The 20,084-nt window shown below is 38.8% G+C and overlaps 1 protein-coding gene across 7 annotated transcripts in view; it reads left to right on the top strand.

The window, feature by feature from the left end:
- KIF26A (kinesin family member 26A) overlaps positions 1-20,084 on the top strand; it is a 238,481-nt gene that overhangs the window by 129,779 nt on the left and 88,618 nt on the right. For 6 of the 7 annotated variants that reach the window (XM_058162818.1, XM_058162819.1, XM_058162820.1 and 3 more), the window contains one exon: positions 11,776-12,291. In XM_058162818.1, the coding sequence (XP_058018801.1) occupies positions 11,776-12,291 (516 nt within the window). The remainder of the gene's footprint in view (positions 1-11,775; positions 12,292-20,084) is intronic. The other variant, XM_058162821.1, reaches the window with a different exon arrangement.

A 20,084-nucleotide genomic window follows, 5' to 3' on the forward strand; every position in this document is an offset into this window, starting at 1 on the left:
TCATATCCGACTCATTGTGATCCCATGGACAATGTTCCTCCAGGCCTTTCTGTCCTCTATCATCCCCCAGAGTCCATTTAAGCTCACGCCTGTTGCTTCAGTGACTCCATCCAGCCACCTCATTCTCTGTCGTGCCTTTCTTCTTTTGCCCTCAATATTTCCCAGCATTAGGCTCTTCTCCAGTGAGTCCTTCTTTCTGATTAGGTGGCCAAAGTATTTCAGTTTCATCTTCAGGATCTGGCCTTCTAAAGAGCAGTCAGGGTTGATCTCTTCTAGGACTGACCGGTTTGATCGCGTAGCAATCCTCAAATATCAGTCATATGGATTTCTGTTTACTGATACAAACAGGAAGGAATGTAGCCCAGTGGTAGATCCCAGAGGATCATGTCTATCCTGTATTTTTCTATCATATCTATCTACAATTTTGAGCGAACACCATTGATGAGCTCCAGATACTGTATGAGGACAGATGAAAATTCTATTAGAATTGTTAAAATAGCAGGCCGAAAGTTCACTGCATCCTGTGGGATGTACTTTCAGTAACAGCATAAGAGAGAAATCCTTTCATAGTTTTAAAAGCATAGTTAAGTGCAGAGTTATTCCCTGACAATATGTTTAGGTTTCCCTTTTTATTCTTTTATTCTTCTTCTACATTGGCTTCCTCTTTTTTCCAGCCCCCTCCTCTTTCTTATAGCACCTTTGGTAGCATTTGTTGCAGATTTTAATGTCTTCCTTGTGTAAAACTGGAGGGTGTCACTTCCATATAAGGTTTTATATGGAAGTCAGGCTGTTAAGGTGAAGAATTCCTGGTGGTAGTGAGAAGATTATCCAGGGATGATGGGGGGCAAGGATTGTCACAAGGCAATAAAATGTCTTTAAGAGGGCTGGCTGAATGTTTAAAGTCACATTTGATGTTTTTAACAGTAACTTGTGCTTCCTTTTACGCCCATCCATTATCCAGGTGTTTTTGTTGCACCAAGTGGGAAAATAAAAGTAATCACCCTATACAGCTGGGGCCTCCATGGGAGCCAAGGTGCAGGATGGAGGGTAGGAACAGCTGGAAAAAGGGCCCTTGCCTCTCGTTATTTCATTATTACAGAAGAAAAACAAAAGGTGATTATTTTAAAAGGTTTTTACAACTTACTGAGGAAGTAATACTAGAAAATAGGGATCCTTCTGCATATCCTCACATGCTATCTTTATGTTCCAGAGGCATATGCTTGGCTGCTTTGGGAAAGGAGGATACTCCCCCTGGAGAACCCCAGGGGTTATATTGATGTTGCATATTTTAGCTTCTTTTTATAAACAGCCCTATAAACTGAGGCTTAGTTCCCCCGAGTAAGTAGAATACCTCAGGAGCCTATCTAACCAAAACCTCCTCCAGACAAAAGACATTTTTTTGCATATTGAAAACTAGCATGCCAGAAAGAAGATGAGAATTTGTCTCTCAGACATTTAATTTTCTTTGTAGATTTTTAAAAAGATGTTACGGATAGGATTACATTGTGTAACTGATGCAGCCGAAAGTGCTTCTGGATCCAGCCACTATATTTTATTCTACTTTGTCTCTGGGTCTATCTGTCCCACTGCCAATTAAGATAGCCTCAGGCCTCCCCTAAGTCTGTGGATCTTTCCCTTTAGTCCACTGGTTTTTCATTCCACTGGGATACCTCAGTTTAAGGAGTTAGAGAGCGTTAACAATGGCATTTTGCAGTGGAACAGCCAGATTACAATCATTCTTAGCTATTTGGAGGACTCGGCAAGACAATCTCTATTCTTTCTCAACTGTATAGTTTCACAGAATGGAAAAAGGGTAAATTCTATGGAAATGTCTGCCAACTATCTTACAGTAAGACTGATTTTGCTTTAGTTGGATAATATGGTGTGTAGTACCAGTGCAGACATTAATCTTTAAACAAGGTAAACAATATATGAAGACAGAAAAGTCCCGAGGGAGATAATTTTTTCTGAAGAATTTTCCTGTGCTTTTTAAAACCATTGCAGCCCTGGATTTTGCTTTCTCCCATTCCCAAATACTTGAGTCTTCCTAAATGCATTAGGATCTCAATTTTGAGAGGATGTTTCCCAGTATATTCCTGTTTTAATATTAAAATCAGCCGAGAGGGCTCTTCTGTACACCCCACTATTGGAAAAATACATTATTTGAGAACAGAGAATGAGAAGAAGAGGAGGGAGGGAGGGAAGGAGAGAGGGAACTGCTTTAATTAGGATTCTTGGACTATGAAATGCATGATTTCCTAAGGCCAGACTAAGACTGATGGTTTTACCCTAGCTCAAAGGGAAGATGGAGTGATTTACTCAAAGTAGAGGATGTGCATATGTTTTAGTGGCCATAGCTCACCCTGCTATATATATATACACACATATATATTGAATCATGAGGTAATTACTTTAATGGCCATAGCTTTAAGCATTTTAACATTTGTTTATTTCAATAATTTTATTTGTGCCCTGCTTTTCTTCTCGAGAGAGCCCAAAGCAATGCACTAAAACAGTATGAAGTGGAGAATTTAGTTGAATAACACTTAAAATGAAAAAGAACATACCAGCAAGACAGTTAATATGAAAGTAGTTGGTTTTATTGTTACTGTTGTTTTTTTATTGTTTTACTGATTTTTATCGTGCCCTGAGATTCACTGATAAAGAGGGTGAACTATGAATATTTTAACAGATCTGGCATCAAGATCCATCCTTGCTGCTAACTGATCAGTGGGGAGTTAGACATTTTGATACACTGGCCCTTTTAAGTCTTTCTGCCCCTTTTCCCTTGTGTCAAGACCTTGTGCTTTTAGGAAGACTCAGTATTTTAGGAAACAGTTTATGGGCAAGGCAGAAAGGATATATTAATCTGAACCTTGCTGCATCTGATTTTCCCGGGTTTACTGGCTTCTAGTTTGTTTGTGAATAGGGTTAACAACTCAGTCTTGCACTTCTTCACTATACTAATATGCACGCTGGCGATTTTCCATAACATGTTGAGTTACACTTACTGAAGACTATGCTAGTTGCTTCTTGGTGTGGAAATTGAAGATGGGCTCCCAAAAATAAAAGTAAGGGCCAAGGCATTTCAAGTATCAAATAAGAGCAAGTGCAACTCTAGTACATGATTGCCCTCTGCCTTTGGCTTAATCATAGTCTGACATGTCCAGTGCTTTAGTTAGGAAGATTTTTTTTCTGCTGAAGGAGTATGGTAGTGGGCCTCCATGTCTTCTGTGTGTAGAAGAGCTCTTTTGCTGGATCAGAATGCCACAAAGTCTAATAAAGAAACCTCTTCAGTGGATGCATGTTATGTCTGGAAAACTAGAAATCCCTTTCATTTTGTCCTGATAAATATGCATTCAGTAGACAGAGATACAATAGAAACTTTCTTATATGGATAACAGTCTAATGGCAGAGGTAGTCCTCAATTTACAATAGTTCGTTTAGTGATTTCAAAGTTACAACGGCACTAAAAAAGTGACTTATGACCGTTTTTCACACTTACGACTACTGTAGGATCCCCATGGTCACATGATCAAAATTTTGACGCTTGGCAACTGATTCATATTTATGACAGCTGCAATGTCCTGTGGTCAAGTAATACCTTTTGTGACCTTCTGTCAAGCAAAGTCAATGGGGAAGCCAGATTCACTTAACAACTGTGTTACTAACTTAACAATTGCAGTGATTCACTTAACAACTGAGGTAAGAAAGGTCATCATATGAGGCACCCTCACCTTACAACTGTCTCACCCAGCAACAGAAATCTGGGGCTCAATTGTGGTTGTAAGTCAAGGCCTACCTGTTGTTTTCTTATTATAAATGTATTTTATTTATTTATTTATTTATTTTATTTATTATTCAAACTTATATACCGCCCTATCTCCCAAAGGACTCAGGGCGGTTTACAGGCATGTAAAAACATCAATATACAAATTAAAATAATCATTAAAAAACTTATTCTAATGCCCAATTATTAAAAATAGAAATATAAATATTAAAATCAATTTAAAACCCCTCTAAATTTAAAATCTAAGCCAGTCCTGCACAGATGAATAAATGTGTCTTGAGCTCGCGACGGAAGGTTCGAAGATCCGGAAGTTGACGGAGTCCTGGGGGGAGTTCGTTCCAGAGGGCGGGAGCCCCCACAGAGAAGGCCCTTCCCCTGGGCGTCGCCAGACGACACTGCCTAGCTGACGGCACCCTGAGGAGTCCCTCTCTGTGAGAGCGCACGGGTCGGTGAGAGGTATCTGGTCGCAGCAGGCGGTCCCGTAGATAACCCGGCCCTATGCCATGGAGCGCTTTAAAGGTGGTCACCAAAACCTTGAAGCGCACCCGGAAGGCCACAGGTAGCCAGTGCAGCCTGCGCAGGATGGGTGTTATGCGGGAGCCCCGAGGGGCTCCATCTATCACCCGCGCAGCCGCATTCTGGACTAACTGTAGCCTCCGGATGCCCTTCAAGGGAAGCCCCATGTAGAGAGCGTTGCAGTAATCCAGGCGAGACGTCACGAGAGCGTGAGTGACCGTGCATATTTTAGGATAGAATGCATATTATCATAGTTTATATACGACATGGGAGATTTTTGACCGATTTCCCAAGTCATTTGAAATAGGAAGAAGGATTTTATGTATCAGTCGGGGAAAAACAGGCACATTTTCCCAATCTAATTCAGATCTGCCCCTCCAGTTACTATATGTACTTATACTACTGCAAAGTTATTTTGTGTGATGTCCAGAAGAATATTACAGCCTTTTCAGTCTGATTTTTGAGATTCAGCTTCTGCAGGAAGCAGGAGTAGATCCCCCTACTAGGTTTAGTTTTCACTTGTAGGTGTAAAACATCTCTCAGCAGGTAGCTAGAGAGGGGCCTTCCTTTGCTCTGAATATCAGCAACTTCCTTTAAAACTTCAAAGTCTTTTTCCCCCTAAGGTCTCCAGTTCCAAAGAGAATGAAAAGCTATAATTAAAATACCTTTCAGCAGAAGTCATAAATCAGTTTACTAATATGGTAAACAGTTTGCATATGTCTGTAGGGAAAGGGAATAATGGGGTGGTAAATAGTTAAGAGTTTCGTTCCCTGCTAATAGATACATCTAACTTTGGCAGGAGAATATGCTAATGTTAGATATATTTACTACGATTGCCTGGATTTAGACATACCATTTGGAAAATGTCCTTTGTGATACCGATTGAGGAACAGAGCTAATGTTCTATCAGTTGGCTCACTGGTATATTTTCTTTCCTTTTTTTAAAATTGCTAAATTGCCAGTATATAGTAATGAAAATAAAAAACAAAAGTAGTTAAGTACTTTGCAGAGAACCAGAATGGTGACCAGAGGGGGCTGGCCTACATTAAGGGAGCTTATCAATCACATATGTGCTATATGTCTTATTTATTTTAATTAAATTTTGAGGCTGTCTGGCTTGTTAATGATTCTGTGTAGTTTACAATTAATAAGGAAAAACTGCACAAATGGTGGGGGGGGGGGAGAGAGAAAAACCACAACTGACTGAAAGACACTAAAAGAAAAAGAAAACCCCATGGGGATCTGCAGTCACCCTATCCCAAGGCCTTAGAGAACAACCCAATTTTTAATGATTTTCTGCATGCCATGAATGGAAGAGCAATATGTGTCTCTGAGGGTTGTCATTCCTGAAGGCAGGCATTGCAACTGAGAAGGCAGACTTCTTGGGATCTGCCAGATGACACTTTTTAATTGACAGGACCTGGAGCATGCCCATTTTGCCTGACCTCACTGCATAGGCAGAAACATTTGGAGGCCAGAGGTCACTCAAGTAGCCGGGACTGTCACCAAGGGCTTGATAATTATCATCTTGTATTGTAGCCGGAAGCAGGCTGGTAACCAGAGCAGCTTGAAAGCAGCGAGGACATGTCAATGTTAGGCAACACATCCATCACACCACAATCCTTAGCTACAAACATTCTTTTCTGTTGATACACCCATTACTGCTCATGTTGTTCTTGTATACATGAAATAGTATAACTTTTGAATTTTAAAAAACAGGGTTTGAACCAATGGTGAAATCCAAATTCTTTTACTACCGGTTCTGTGGGCATCGCTTAGTGGGCGTGGTGTGGCTTGGTGGCCATGGCAGGGAAAGGATATTGCAAAATCTCCATTCCCAACCCACTCTGGGGCCAGCCAGAAGTGGTATTTGCCGGTTCTCCAACTACTCAAAATTTCCGCTATCAGTTATCAGCACGCATGCATATATAGAATAGGCAGTACCTGGGTCAACTGCAGTAACTGTGAAAGGGATCTAGGCGTCTGAGTGGACCATCCCTTAAATATGAGTCAGCAGTGTGCTGCAACTGCCAAAAAAGCCAATGCAGTTCTAGGCTGCATCAAGTTCATGAGAAGTTATAGTACCTGTTCATACCACACTAGTGAGACCACACTTGGAATACTATGTCAAATCCTGGTCATCACAATGCAGAAAAGATACTGAGACCCTAGAAAGAGTGCAGGGAATAGCAACTAAGATGATAAAGTGTCTGCAGGATAAATCATACAAGGTATGGTTAGGGGAATTAGATACGTCTAACCTAATGAATAATTTGGCTTGAAACTCAACATTAAGAAAACTAAGATCATGGCATCCGGACCTCTCAATTCCTGGCAAATATATGGGGAAGAAATGGAGGTAGTGACAGATTTTATTTTCTTGGGCTCCAAGATCACCATAGATGGAGGCTACAGTCAAGAAATTAAAAGATGCTTGCTCCTGGGGCTCCTACTCTTTGGAATGAACTTTCCCCTGGTTTACGCCAAATACCTGACCTTCGGACCTTTCGCTGCGAACTGAAAACATATTTGTTTGTTCGCGCGGGGCTTTCTTAAATTGTCTAGATTTCGAATTTTAAATTTTATTTAAGTCTTAAATTGGGGTTTTTAGATTTTTAACCATTTTAGTTTTCGGCCACACTGTATAATAAGTTTTTTAATTTACTTTTAATTGTACATTGTTTCTTTTTTACCTTGGCTGTACACCGCCCTGAGTCCTTCGGGAGAAGGGTGGTCTATAAATCTAATAAAATAAATAAATAAATAATAAATAAAGTTATGGCAAATCTAGGCAGCATACTAAAAAGCAGACACATCACCCTGCCAACAAAAGTATAGTCAAGGCTATGGTTTTCCCAGTTGTAATGTATGGCTGTGAAAGTTGGACCATAAGGAAGGCTGAGTGCCAAGAATTGAGGACTTTGAACTATGGTGCTGGAGAAGACTCCTGCGAGTCTCTTGGACTTCAAGGCAATCAAATTGGTCAGTCCTAGAGGAGATCAACCCTTTAAGAGGCCAGATCCTGAAGATGAAACTCAAATACTTTGGCCACCTAATGAGAAGGAAGGACTCACTGGAGAAGAGCCTAATGCTAGGAACGATTGAAGGCAAAAGAAGAAGGGGGTGACAGAGAATGAGGTGGCTGGAGGAGTCACTGAAGCAGTCGGCATGAGCTTAAATGGACTCTGGGGGATGGTAGAGGACAGAAAGGCCTGGAGGAACATTGTCGATGGGATCATGATGGGTTGGACACTGTTTCGCGACTAACAACAACAACAACAACCTAATGAAGAGAAGGATCATCATGATAGATGACTTCTAGTACATGAGGGGCTGCACAGAATGGTGGAGGTTAACCTATTCTCCAAACCTCCTTTGGGTAGAACAAAAAGCAATGGGTGGAAGCTTACTAAAGAGACATCCAACCTGGAACTAAGAAGAAACTTCCTGACAGTGAGAACAATTAACCAATGGAATAGTATCCTGGAGCCGTAGTAGCTGCTCCATCGCTGGAGATTTTCAAGAAAATATTGGACAGTCATTTGTCTGGGATGATAGAAGGTCTTCCGTGGTCAGAGGGTTAGACTACCTCCAAGGTCCCTTTTACCCCTATAATTCTATGTGTATTTGCAAGTTTTGGAAAGGTTTGCTAATTTGGAAGGATGTTTTTTGGAAACAGTCTTAGTTAAGAGAGGTGATTTGTTTTGCCTGCTTTCATTACATCCTATTAAAGCATCTCCAATCCTACAGTCTAGAATTTAAGAAGAAACCACTCATTTATCCTGTGATTTTTCTGGGTAAGATGTTAACTACATAAAGAGCTCAAAGTGAGCCCTTGGAGTTGCATGGGTCTGTTGGAGAACACTGGTATTAACTACAGATGTATATACAAACTGTATTTAATATTTCTTTTTAATCTTCATAATAGCATTGGTTGGGGAAGCAAGTCCAAGGAGATACCTTTCACTGTTATTCTTTTCAAACCCCTTGTTCACCCTGACTCTGAAATAAAGTATGAGGTAAACTCACAGTGGAAGAGGAGTATGTGATGTTTCTAAGTCAGCTTTTTGGTGTGCATATCATCATGGGAGAAACCACAGATTCCTTGGATTCCTCATCAAATAAAATGCATGATCAAGATGTCCTAATTGAATGCATCTAGGTTTTCCAAATGATGAGAAAGTTGGACTGAAGACAAGCGGTATTTTTGTAGAGCGTTGAAAGTAGCCCTCCTTTTCTATGATTTAAACTTGTGATTTGTTCCATTGTCACTTCATGCCAAAATAGTTGAATAGGCTTTTGATGAAATTGAAAAGCCTGACAAGCTTACTAACCAAGGGAAACTGAGATAACTGTATGACTGTGAAAAGTGATGCTTCATTTATACCACCTTTGATTTTCTGAAGTGTAAATTCACCTCTGTTTCTCGTTCTCATACCATCCTGGGCAAATTGCTGCCAAATCCTTTCTTGAAGCCTCCAGAGAAGGAACACCTATGACTACAGGAGACAAATTGTTCCACTATGTAATAGCTCCCACAGCCAGGAAACCTTCTTCTTTCAGGTTTGAAATCATTTTTTATAAAATGATTTCAAGTCACTGGTTCTGGTTTTACCTGGGGGTGCTATGAAGACATCCTCACCTCCCTTGACATCCTTTCAAATAATGGAAAACTGCTGTTATGTCATCCCTTATTCTTTTCTTCTTTATAATACCCATTTTTAAAACTGTTTCCCCCATATATTTAACCCCTGAGTCACTCCCAGTTCTTTTGCTCTTCTCTGTAACTTTTTAAATTGCCCAGCATCCTTCTTGTTTTATGGCAAACTGGAGCCAGTGTTCCAGGTTTGATTTGACTAGAGCAGAATGGTAACTTTGCATCATGTTGTCACTGAATCTCTGTTGATGGAGCCTAAATTATATTGTCTCCTTTGGTAGTTGTGATGGCAAGATGGGCAGCACATACATTTAATAAATAAATGTTGCTTGCTCATGCTTAATTTATGAACTATTAGAACATTTCCTTCCTGGAGGTATTAGCACTGAGTCTGGTATCTAACACGACATAAAGACTACTGCCTTGGGCAATGGGTTGGATTAGAAGACTTCCAAGATGCCTTCCAACTCTCTGATTCTTTGATATCTTCTGGTTGGTTGGTTGGATGGTCTGTAGTACATTTTTTCTAATTATTATTGTTAGAGACACAAATAACAATAGAGAGGCTAACAGGAAAAGTTAGATTTTTTTTTAATGTTTAGGTGTGCATGGTTCCTTCATTATAAGATTTTGAAATGTTGTTGTGGCTTCAATAAAAAAATATGCAAATAATAAGTTTCAGAGCAGGATAAACTTAAGTATATTACACTTTGTTAGGAATGAGGGAAAATGTATTTAAATTACTGTTTAATGCGTTCAAGGATATATCTTTTGTTCCTCCTTTTATATTGGAGACATTATCTTGCAAAAAACAAGCATTATGCATTATCTTAAAAAAATCAGGTAAAATCTATATAATTGACACATTATTAAGAAGAAAGTATAACATTTACATTAAAGGACATTGCTTCCTCTCTCAAATATTACGTTAGGACAGCATGTCCCCCAAATATTTACATTAGAAATGTATAAAAGTGCACATTCTCTGGCAGACTCTTTGTTTTAAACATAGCTTGATACAGAAAAAGAATGAAAAACTGATATAAAAAATGAGATGTGAAGTGATATTGAACAGGCTGGATTTGTCCATCCCTAGTTATCATTGTTTTTTAAATGGAGAGCTAATTAGAAGGCAAATACACGAGCAGTTATCAAGTGCACTGCAAGCTCTATTGTTAGTGCCTGATAATCATTTTCACGCTGGGCATTATAGAGTGATGGGGCTTATTATGGCTTATTAATCAACTATGAAGGGTCTGCCAAGGACTCAGATGATGCTTAAGTGTGTGATAGCCTAATGCATTCATATGTAATCAAAGCTAAGGAGGAGATTGTATAGAATGGTATTTCTCTCATATCCAACAGCTAAGTTACAGTTCACACTTGAACCCTAAAAGATTCTTTTTAAATGTCTTTTTAAAAATTATTGTACAGAGAAATTTCAGGCTGCCAAGATCTACTTTTTAAAAAATTGGAACTCTGAAGTTCTAATTAACCAATGAACAAGAGCAAGGTTATGCTAAATTCCTTGACCTGGGAATGGGATGTTCCTGAGAACTCTGGAATGTTTTGTTTCCCTCTAGATCAGGGGACTGCAACCTTGGCAACTTTAAAACTTGTGGACTTCAACTCCCAGAATTCCTCTGCCAGCAAAGCAAAGCTGGTTGAGGAATTCTGGGAGTTGAAGTCCACAAGTCTTAAAGTTGCCAAGGTTGGAAACCCTGATCTAGATCATATTGAATGTCCTCCACCAAACCATGGTATTCCAGGGATGGTTCAGAAATTTTGGGAAGTAAATCCTCCCAAAATGAAAGTGATTTAAGGTGTTCTTGGGTGGTCTAGTCCTGAAACAGGCTAGAGCGCTATATCTGCATGATCTTAAATTGCTTTTAGGTTGAAGGATTCACTGCTGAAAACCATCCAACCTTGTAAAGTCCTTGTTTCAGGGGTACATTTGGCAAAATCCAGGGGGAAATTGAATTAGAATTGGAAGTTCTCTTGAAACATTCTATTCCTCCAGTAATGAATTTTGTGAATCTCAGAACTGGAGACTTGTGCAAAAATCATATACTTAGAATTTTAGCTCAGAATTAAACAGAGCATATCCACCCAAAATGCATCCCTTTGGGGGCCATTTTTCCCCTCAAAAGAATGTTTAGCTACATATTTGAGGATGGTATTCTTTGAATGAAAAATAAACTCAACTCACTTTTGGGCATTTACAATTAGAATATTTACCCGTAGCAAGAGTGACTTCCATTGGAGACCATAAGTCTACTGCATGTTAAAATAGAAATCTTGTACCAGTCGTGGGTTTCTACCAGTTCACCCCGGTTTGGGTGAACCGGTAGCGGTGGCGGCAGGAGGCTCTATCTACCTGCCCGGACATCATCACAGATGCTCTGTGCATGCGCAGAAAGTTCTGTGCATGCGCAGAAGCCCTGCGCCTGAGTGCGCTCACAATTCCGGTAGTGAAGGTAAGTGAAACCCTCTACTATATTGTACCATAGTAGATGGTCCAATCATTTATCTATGCTTTTGGAGAAAGATTGTGGCTTAGTGCCAGAATGCAGACTTTGCAATAGATATCCCTTTTAGATCCAAGATTACATTAAAGAGATTTGAAGTTTGCCTCAGGCCTGGAAGAAGCTGATGTGATTCTGGGTGAGGCAGTCCTGGGCCAGTAGAGTAAATAGTTGATATTAACCTGGTTAATATAATATAGTTTTATTTGATTTTTTAAAAACTTTTTTTTTAGGTAGTATTCTTTGGTCTTGACTCATTATGTTTCTGTTCTTGTTTTTTTCCCCAGGACCCACAATTATCAGCTTTAATTTTTGACAAGCTTCAAGTGCCTGAATGTTTACAGAAACCTAGGAGTGAAGGGGAAAGCAGGTGTGATGTTTGTGCTGCCCACCTGAATCAGCTGAAGCAAGAAGCAATCCAGGTCATCCATAATCTTGACCAAGCCAGCTGTCAAGAGGGAACAGAAACCCCCACAAATGCTGCGGCAATGGCTGCTGTGATACCAAGATTGACCTCCCAAAACATGGTCAGTGTCTCTTCTCAGAGGGACTTGTCCCTCATGGCTGGACAGGGGGGTAGACAGCCTGGCAAAACTACAAGCTTTTTCTCTGGGACGGAGAGGAAGAAGGGACTAGGGTGGCCACAAGGTGCAGGTGGCTTCCCAAACTCCAGCGTTCAAGTGACAGTGGCTCCCAGTGGCCTTAGTGGGGCATTGAGCTCAGTAACGATCCAGGCTCAGCAGTACCTTGAAGGGATGTGGAGTATCTCCCGAGTAAACAGTTTTCTTCCTCAAGCTTGTCTAGTAAGTAACTGCCTACTGTTTCTGATATTCCACGTAGTTACAGGTTTTGTTGCTTCTGTCTTGAAAGCTTTTACCTATCACAGGGCTTTTTAAAAGTCTGAAGGCGTCCAGGCGTTGGGATGTTCACTGAATACTATTTTTCTTTTTTCCATATTCTGTCAACACAGTTTTTTCTTTAATTATTCTTTACTCAATGAAATCAGTGGCCCAATTAACTGGGTATGTAATGCTGAACTATCTCTTGGAATGAATTTTTATCCTTTACGGTATTACTTTAAAAGTAATTCAGTGTGGCAAACATACTTAATATTTTTGATCCTCCTGTTTTTCCAAAACAACAATCCTATGAGATGGGTGAGGCAGGTGACTGGCCCAAGGGCACCCAGCTGGCTTTCATGCCTAAGATAAGACTAGAACTCATAGTCTCCTGATTTCTTGTCCAGTCCTGTAACTACTACACCGAACTGGCATTTTAACTGATTCATTTTACTATCCTGAGTGAAAAGTAATGATCCATCTGATCATTTCAAATACTATCCATGTCTGAAACCTGGGAGTTCCCAGTGCTTTTCATCTTCTATCCCTTTTCCAAAAGATAGAACACAGATAGTCCTCAACCTATAACCAGAATTGGGACCAGAATTTCTGTTGCTAAGCAAGGCAGTTTTTAAGTGAGTCCCACCCAATTTTATGATCTTTTTTGCTGGGGTTGTTAAGCAAATCACTGCAGTTGTTAAGGGAATAATATTAAGTGAATTTGGCTTCACCCATTGACTTTGCTTTTTCAACTCAAAAGATTGCAAATGGTGACCATGGGACATTGTAACTGTCATAAACACATGCCAGTTGTCAAACTCTCAAATTTTGATCAAGTGACCAAGGGGAGACCATGAGGATGCTGCTGCAATGGTCATAAATTGAGGTCCAGTTGCAAGTCACTTTCTTCAGTGCTGTTGTAACATTGAACAGTTGCTAAACAAATGGTTGTAAGTTAAGGACTACCTGTAATTCAAGAGCTAATATGAGAGCTGTCATTGCCATGCTTTACTTACAGAATAGCAATACCAATAGCTCTTAGGCTTGTATACCGCTTTACAGTGCTTTATAGCCCACTCTAAGTGGTTTTACAGAGTCAGCATATTTCCCCCAACAATTTGGGTCCTCATTTTACCCACCTTGGAAGGATGGAAGGCTGAGTCAACCCTGAGCCTGGTGGGATTTGAACTACAAATTGCAGGTAGCTGGCAATCAGCAGAAGTAGCCTGCAGTACTGCACTCTAACCACTGCGCCACCAGGAATGCAAATATCTTGAATGATGCTAATGGGGTTTCCCTTCTGGTCCTCATTTTAAAAGAGAGAGAAGTATTTTCATTCCTCTGTAAGTGGCAGCCATGTTTCAGGGAAAGTGGAAGTAAGGCTGATGAAAGTGGCTTTTCTATACGAGCAACTCTCCTTTTCTATATATGCATTGCAGTGCTGCATGGATGCCCCAAAGGGGAAGAACTTGTGGTGCAACATTGTGATTCTAAAGGGAAAATAAATTTATTTATAGTGTTTAACTGCTATAGTAACCCATCTCATGTATGTGAGACTGGGTGCCTCCTAGAGTTTAAATTTAAAAAAAACCCCACCTAAATCTATATAAATAAATAGTCAAAACAATGACAACAGAAAGCCCTAAAACCAAGTTCAAACAGTGAAAACAATTCACCATAAAATATTAAAATGTGGGAGAATGCCAACCAGTATGATCATCGCATATTGGCATACATCAAAAAAACAAAACAATACAAAATTGATTTATATGGTGACCAAGTAAAATTATTGCATGCAGCCAAGAAACTGAGCCCTAATCATTTAGGATTGAGCAGAGATTCTGAAGATAGGCAACAAATGATAGGATTTCTTTGTTGTCTTACGTTTAAATTAGTAGTCATGATTGGTATTTGAATGTATCATCTGAGATGGACAAGGCTTGAGAGCCTAAACTGTCTTGTTCAATTTTACAGCAATAGTCGGAGAGCAAAATACCTCATTGTAATAGTTCCACTTTATGTGCTCCAGTGTTAAACTTGTCATAAAGATAGCCTTATTATTTTTTGTGATGCCTGTGTAAATAATTTCTGTGTAGAATAGCTGCATTTTCTTTGTCCATTGAGGAATGTAATTATGGATGCTACATTTTCATAATAGCTTTTTATTCACCTCAGAGTTAACAAACTGGAATACAAATTGTGTGTGGTTTAGAGATAATCCCTGGATGAAGTATGACAGCTGTTCAGATCCAAATGGTTTCAGTAAACTCTCAAGAAATAATGAAGTAAAAAGTTTAGGAATGTAAAAATTATATTTAAGTTGGGTTTCAGTTAAGATTCTAATAGATATTGATAAAAATCTGTGAATTTATTGGACAGAGGCCAATATATGAACAGTAAACAAAAATTATTTGCTGTATTCCCTCATTATGTATTAATATATCATATACAAAGAAAAAAAAGGACAATGTGACTTTCTTAAAAGTGCATATGAATCTCTGAGCTCCCCCAGATGTCTCTGGTTTTGAATGTTGTCTGTGTACCCACAATTTTTCTCCATCCTTTCTGGATTTTTATGAATGAGAAATGGCCCTCAAAGATCTCTTCAGTTCTTTGTTTCTTTTATCAGTATTTGGTATAAAAGGATGCAATTTTTTGAAGCACAGTCACCCAATAACAGTTCACTGGATGGTTATGAATGCAGAGTTTTTGAGCAGGTCAATCATATGATAGTTTGAGAAAAATGGAACAGAATTAATCATGATGGGGTGGAGCCAGTACTAATAACATTTTGTTTATTTATTTATGTTCTGGCCTTGTCTCAAAGGATTGGATAGTGTGTCATATAAAAAAAAATCCCCTTAGAATAAATAAATCGGAACAATGACAAAATCAAAATCACAAAAATGAAGATAACCTCTAAATCAGACCAAGATTAGTGCCCACGATCAGTCAGCTAAAACAAAAAGCATGTTGAAATAAAAAGGTCTCAAATTTTCTTTAAAATAAAGTTATAGAACCTTAAGACCAAAATTGGATTCAGATATGATAAAACAGAAACAATTTATCAATCTCCAAACTCCCCTTCCAAGAAACCCCCAAATCACTAAGTGGGTAAGAATTCTTTATTTTAATAATGTTTATGTTGTCTGCAAGCTAATAGATTGTGGCGATAGTTAAGATACTGTAAAGTGTTTGGAGGGATGAAAAATAAAACTTCATTACCATATAGGGATTATAATTGTTAATATTGCGATTCAGTCACCTGAATTGTGAGATGGATGGCAAATAAATCTGATAAATAAAAGAAATATTGTAAGAAATAGATGTGGCAAACAAGGCACATCACTTTCAGTTTCAGTGAATGTTCTAACACACATTTTGTGACATAAGACAACTATTTTTGCATTTGTTCTATTTCTGGTTGTACCAAAAACAGTGCAAGACTGTCATGTTTCACAAGGTAAACCACTTCTTTGATGTTGCCAAGGAAACTACACATGTACAGTTATGAAAGTCCCCAGGAGTTGAGTTCAACTCAAAAAAGAAAGATTTTTGTTGTACATTTTAAGAACAATTTTGGTGTACTAATTGAAATATATTTATTATACTCCTGTTAATAACATGGAATTGTTTCATGACAGAATCTGTATATAATAGCACAGTGAAATTTTAATTCTCCCTTTATGTGTGCTATTGATTTTATTTCACTTTTCAGGCAGTAATGGATTTATAATTAGAATATAGTCACAGTAATCAATGATGGGATTATTAGGCATATAAATAGAACTTTTGAAACTAAGATGAGGTAATTTTCTGCTGCAACTGAGGAACAATTATTGAGGTTTTTCTAAAAGGATTTTAAAATAGCACTTGTATACAATTAAAGATATTTTAAAGGAATAAATCCAGGCTGGTTACCTACTTTAAAACAATTTTAAAAATTAACTAGAAGGGTAACTTCATATATATTGGCTGTTGTGTTGAATTCTGTGCCTACCTACCATAATCAGACAGATTTAAAAGTTCCTGAATTGTATTCTGAGAAATCTCTTGACAGAACCACGAGCTTCCTTTCATTAAAAAAATAAAATAAAATTTGAGGGAAGGTATTGGAATCAACAATTTGTGAAAAGAGTTAACTTAATCCAATTAGGTTCGGTGAACCCTAACTATAGATACCAAGGCTTGGCTGAATTTATATCACATGTTGTTGGTTTGTCATCTTTCACCCATGGAGTTCAACACAGTATGCATAGCTCTCCCGTCCTGCCTTATAACAACTCTCTGCATTAAGTTAGGGTGAACATAGATGTGAACTACAGTTTTTCTGTTCCTCATCAGAAACCTAACCACTATACTGCATGACCAGATTCCAGGGGAAATTAAATGGAAGATGGAGCTAATAGAGTTGGTTCATGAAGAGAAACAGAAATCAAATAGCATCATGTTTTGAAGTGCACAAATTTGTAGCCTTTTATTTTTACATTCTGCTTCAGAGGCAGATTAAGAATCGGAAAAGATTCCCCACCCAATAGCCTTTTGCAGGAGAGAGTGATTGAATTAACATGACATGCTTTTGGCAATATTCAAGATGTGCCAGACCTTGGACAGCTCCAAAGATCAGCGAACAAATTGTTTTATAGGTTTCTACAATTTATTGTAATTTTCAACTGAGATAAAGCTTTGACAACTTTTCTAAATCCCGCTTCCCCATTGAGATAAGAATAAGAGAATCTTGATCTGCCACCCTGGATTTCTGCGCTGTGGTCTAGTTTCTAGCCAGATCTGTTTGCATGGGCCAAGAATTTATGGAAGAATGTAGAATTCAGTGTGCTTGGCTTATTTGTGTGTTTAGGATTTGGGGTAATTGGCTTTGTGAATTCATATTTCCATTTTGTGATGGGATTTAATATATATTGCTTCCACAAGAATCTTGAGATTCTGCCATTATTTCATGTGAATTTATTCTGATAACAAATCTTGAAGAATGTATTGCCTCTATCTTCTCCACAGTCATCTTTACTAAATACTGTAATTGCTTGTAGGATACAGGATAGTTGGTTGAGGATTGGGTGCAGGACAAATATACTTGTTGAGGTTTTCTAGATAGCAGTTAAGATTTACACTCTCACAATTATTTTAGTATGATTGACCCTTTGGCATTCAGACTAACGGGATGATTTATACTGAACAACAGATTCCATGATCAATAATTAGGTGAGAAAAAAAAACGACTGTCTCTTTTTTTGTAAGCTTTCATCTTGTTCTACTATAAACTCTGCTGTCCCATAGGGATGTGAACTGATCTAAAATACAAGAGGCAGACAAGGAATATAACCATAAATTGATCTAAGGGAATACCAATATTTTTGTTAAGCCAAACAAGAGCCAAAAAATCATGATAAAGCAAAGTTAGGTATAAAATGTCAAAATCCACAAAAGCAGTTTAGAATTTCAAGATAAAACTGGTAACAAGAATATTCTCAGTGTGGGTGTTGTTTTCGTCACTAGATTATTTCCAAGTGGTAAACTTTCTGATGTAGGATGCAAGCCTCCATCTGAATCCAACTTGCTTAGTTCGGAAACAAAGCAGATCCAGAACATTTCTCCCAAAGAGCCTTTCCATCCAAAGTTGTGCTTCTGATCAGTTGTCTGATTATCAGCCCAGTATGACCAATATTTCCACAGGCTTGGAAGCTGCTTTGAAGAATCCATTTCACTTTGGCTTTTCATTAGCAGTTTAGAAAATCATCCTGGCTTGCTATGATCGTCTGACATATGTCCATTAATAGCTAAAATGTCCCTGGAATTCTATAATACAAGTAACGTGGGGAGAAATTTACCTGAAAATTATATAGTAATATGTAGTACTGTGATGGTGAACCTATGGCACATGTGCCACAGGTGGCACACGGAGCCATATCTGTGGGCACGCAAGTGTTGCCCTAGCTCAGCTCCAGTGCACATGTGTACGCTGGCCAGCTGATTTTTGGGCCTTCTGGGCCCACCGGAAGTTTGGAAACGGGTTGTTTCCAGCCTCCAGAGGGCCTCTGGAGGGGTGGGGAAGGCTGTTTTCGCCCTCCCTGGATTCCTAGAAAGCCTATGGAGCCTGTGGAGGGCCAAAAACGGGCCTACTGGGCCCATCGTGCCATCATGTGCCAAAAGCGTGGGGAGCGTGGGGGGTCATGCACACATGCATGGGGGGGCAGGGACCATTGAATTATGGGTGTGGGCACACACACGCACGACCCCCCACGCTCCCCCCACTTTTGGTACATGACGGCAAAATGGTTAGCCATCTCTGATATAGTACAATCAGAACCAGTTTGGTGTAATGATTAAGGCATCAGAATAGAAACCAGGAGACTGTGAATTGTAGTCCTGCTTTAGGCATGAAGCCAGCTGAGCCAGTCACTTTCCTTCAGCCTTAGGAAGGAGGCAGTGGTAAAAAAATTCTGAAAAATCTTGCCAAGAAAACTGCAGGGACAATTGGATGCAATTGAATGGAAGGAAAAAAAAATACATTACATTACAATATCACCAATAGTGCAATGTTGAAATAATAGGTACAAAATTCTTACCTAGATGTTTTATGGGATAGCTTACCTGTATTGAATATGTAAAACTCTGAAATGCATATTTAGACACAGACAGCCGTGGTAGTTTTCTTGCTACTGTGCAGCAGCTGCAGGTATTAAAAACCTCTATAGAAATGAAGTTTAATCATAAAATTCCTCTTATGCTTTTTTTTTAATGAGCCCCACTGGAATCATTGGCAAGGAGCAGTAAAAAGTTGATGCTGAGAAATATTTTTCTAGAAAAAAGCATAAACTGCATTTACTGTACTTTTAGTGGCAATTGTAGTGTATAATTTTACTGACATCTCGGCCAAATATGTGTATGTAGCCTATATGCTTCCAGGAAGGTTTTATGTCCTTTGAAATTCCACAGGGAAAGTAAAAATTTGTATAATATTTATTCTATTTTAACAGTCATGGATCATAGAATTTTAAGCTAAAGCATTTTAAAGTGAGACTATTATTATTTCATGAGCACATTTCTGTTTTTGGAAACTTGTTACATTTCCATTCTAATACCTATGTCCACTGTGAGATATTGAAAACTAAGTAATAACACTACTTAACCTCTTTTAGATTTGTATATGAATACACCAGTCAGAACAGGATCAAAACCTATGAAGAATTTCATATTGCACTTTTTAAAGAAAAGGCTTACTGGTGTAAACCAGGGTAAAATGCTCCCAGTTCAGACTGGATCACCCAATCTGGTAGCGATGGCGACGGGTGGTTTGTTGAATTGGTAGCAAAAATCTCTGCCCCCCCCCATGCCCAGCTGAGCTGCGTGATCATCAGAGGTTTTTTTACTTTTAAAAGCATTTTTTCTTCGGCTGAAAAAATGCTTTTAAAAGTAAAAAAAAAAGCCTCCTATGATTGCGCAGCTCAGCTGGAATCATCAGAACCTTTTAAAAGCATTTTTAAAGGGTTCTGGTGATCCCAGCTGAGTTGCCTGATCGCCAGAACCCTTTAAAAGCATTTTTTTCTACAACCTCTTCAGCCAAAGAGGTTGTAAAAAATGCTTTTAAAAGGCTCCTCTGGTGATTCCAGTTGAGTTGCCTGATCATCAGAGGCTTTTAAAAGCATTTTCTTTGGCCGAAGAGGTTGTAGAAAAAAGGCTTTTAAAAGTTAAAAAAAAAAAGTTGGCCACACCCACCCAGTCACATTACCAAGCCATGC

Source organism: Ahaetulla prasina, chromosome 1 (genome assembly GCF_028640845.1).
Source record: "Ahaetulla prasina isolate Xishuangbanna chromosome 1, ASM2864084v1, whole genome shotgun sequence".
Lineage (NCBI taxonomy): Eukaryota > Metazoa > Chordata > Lepidosauria > Squamata > Colubridae > Ahaetulla > Ahaetulla prasina.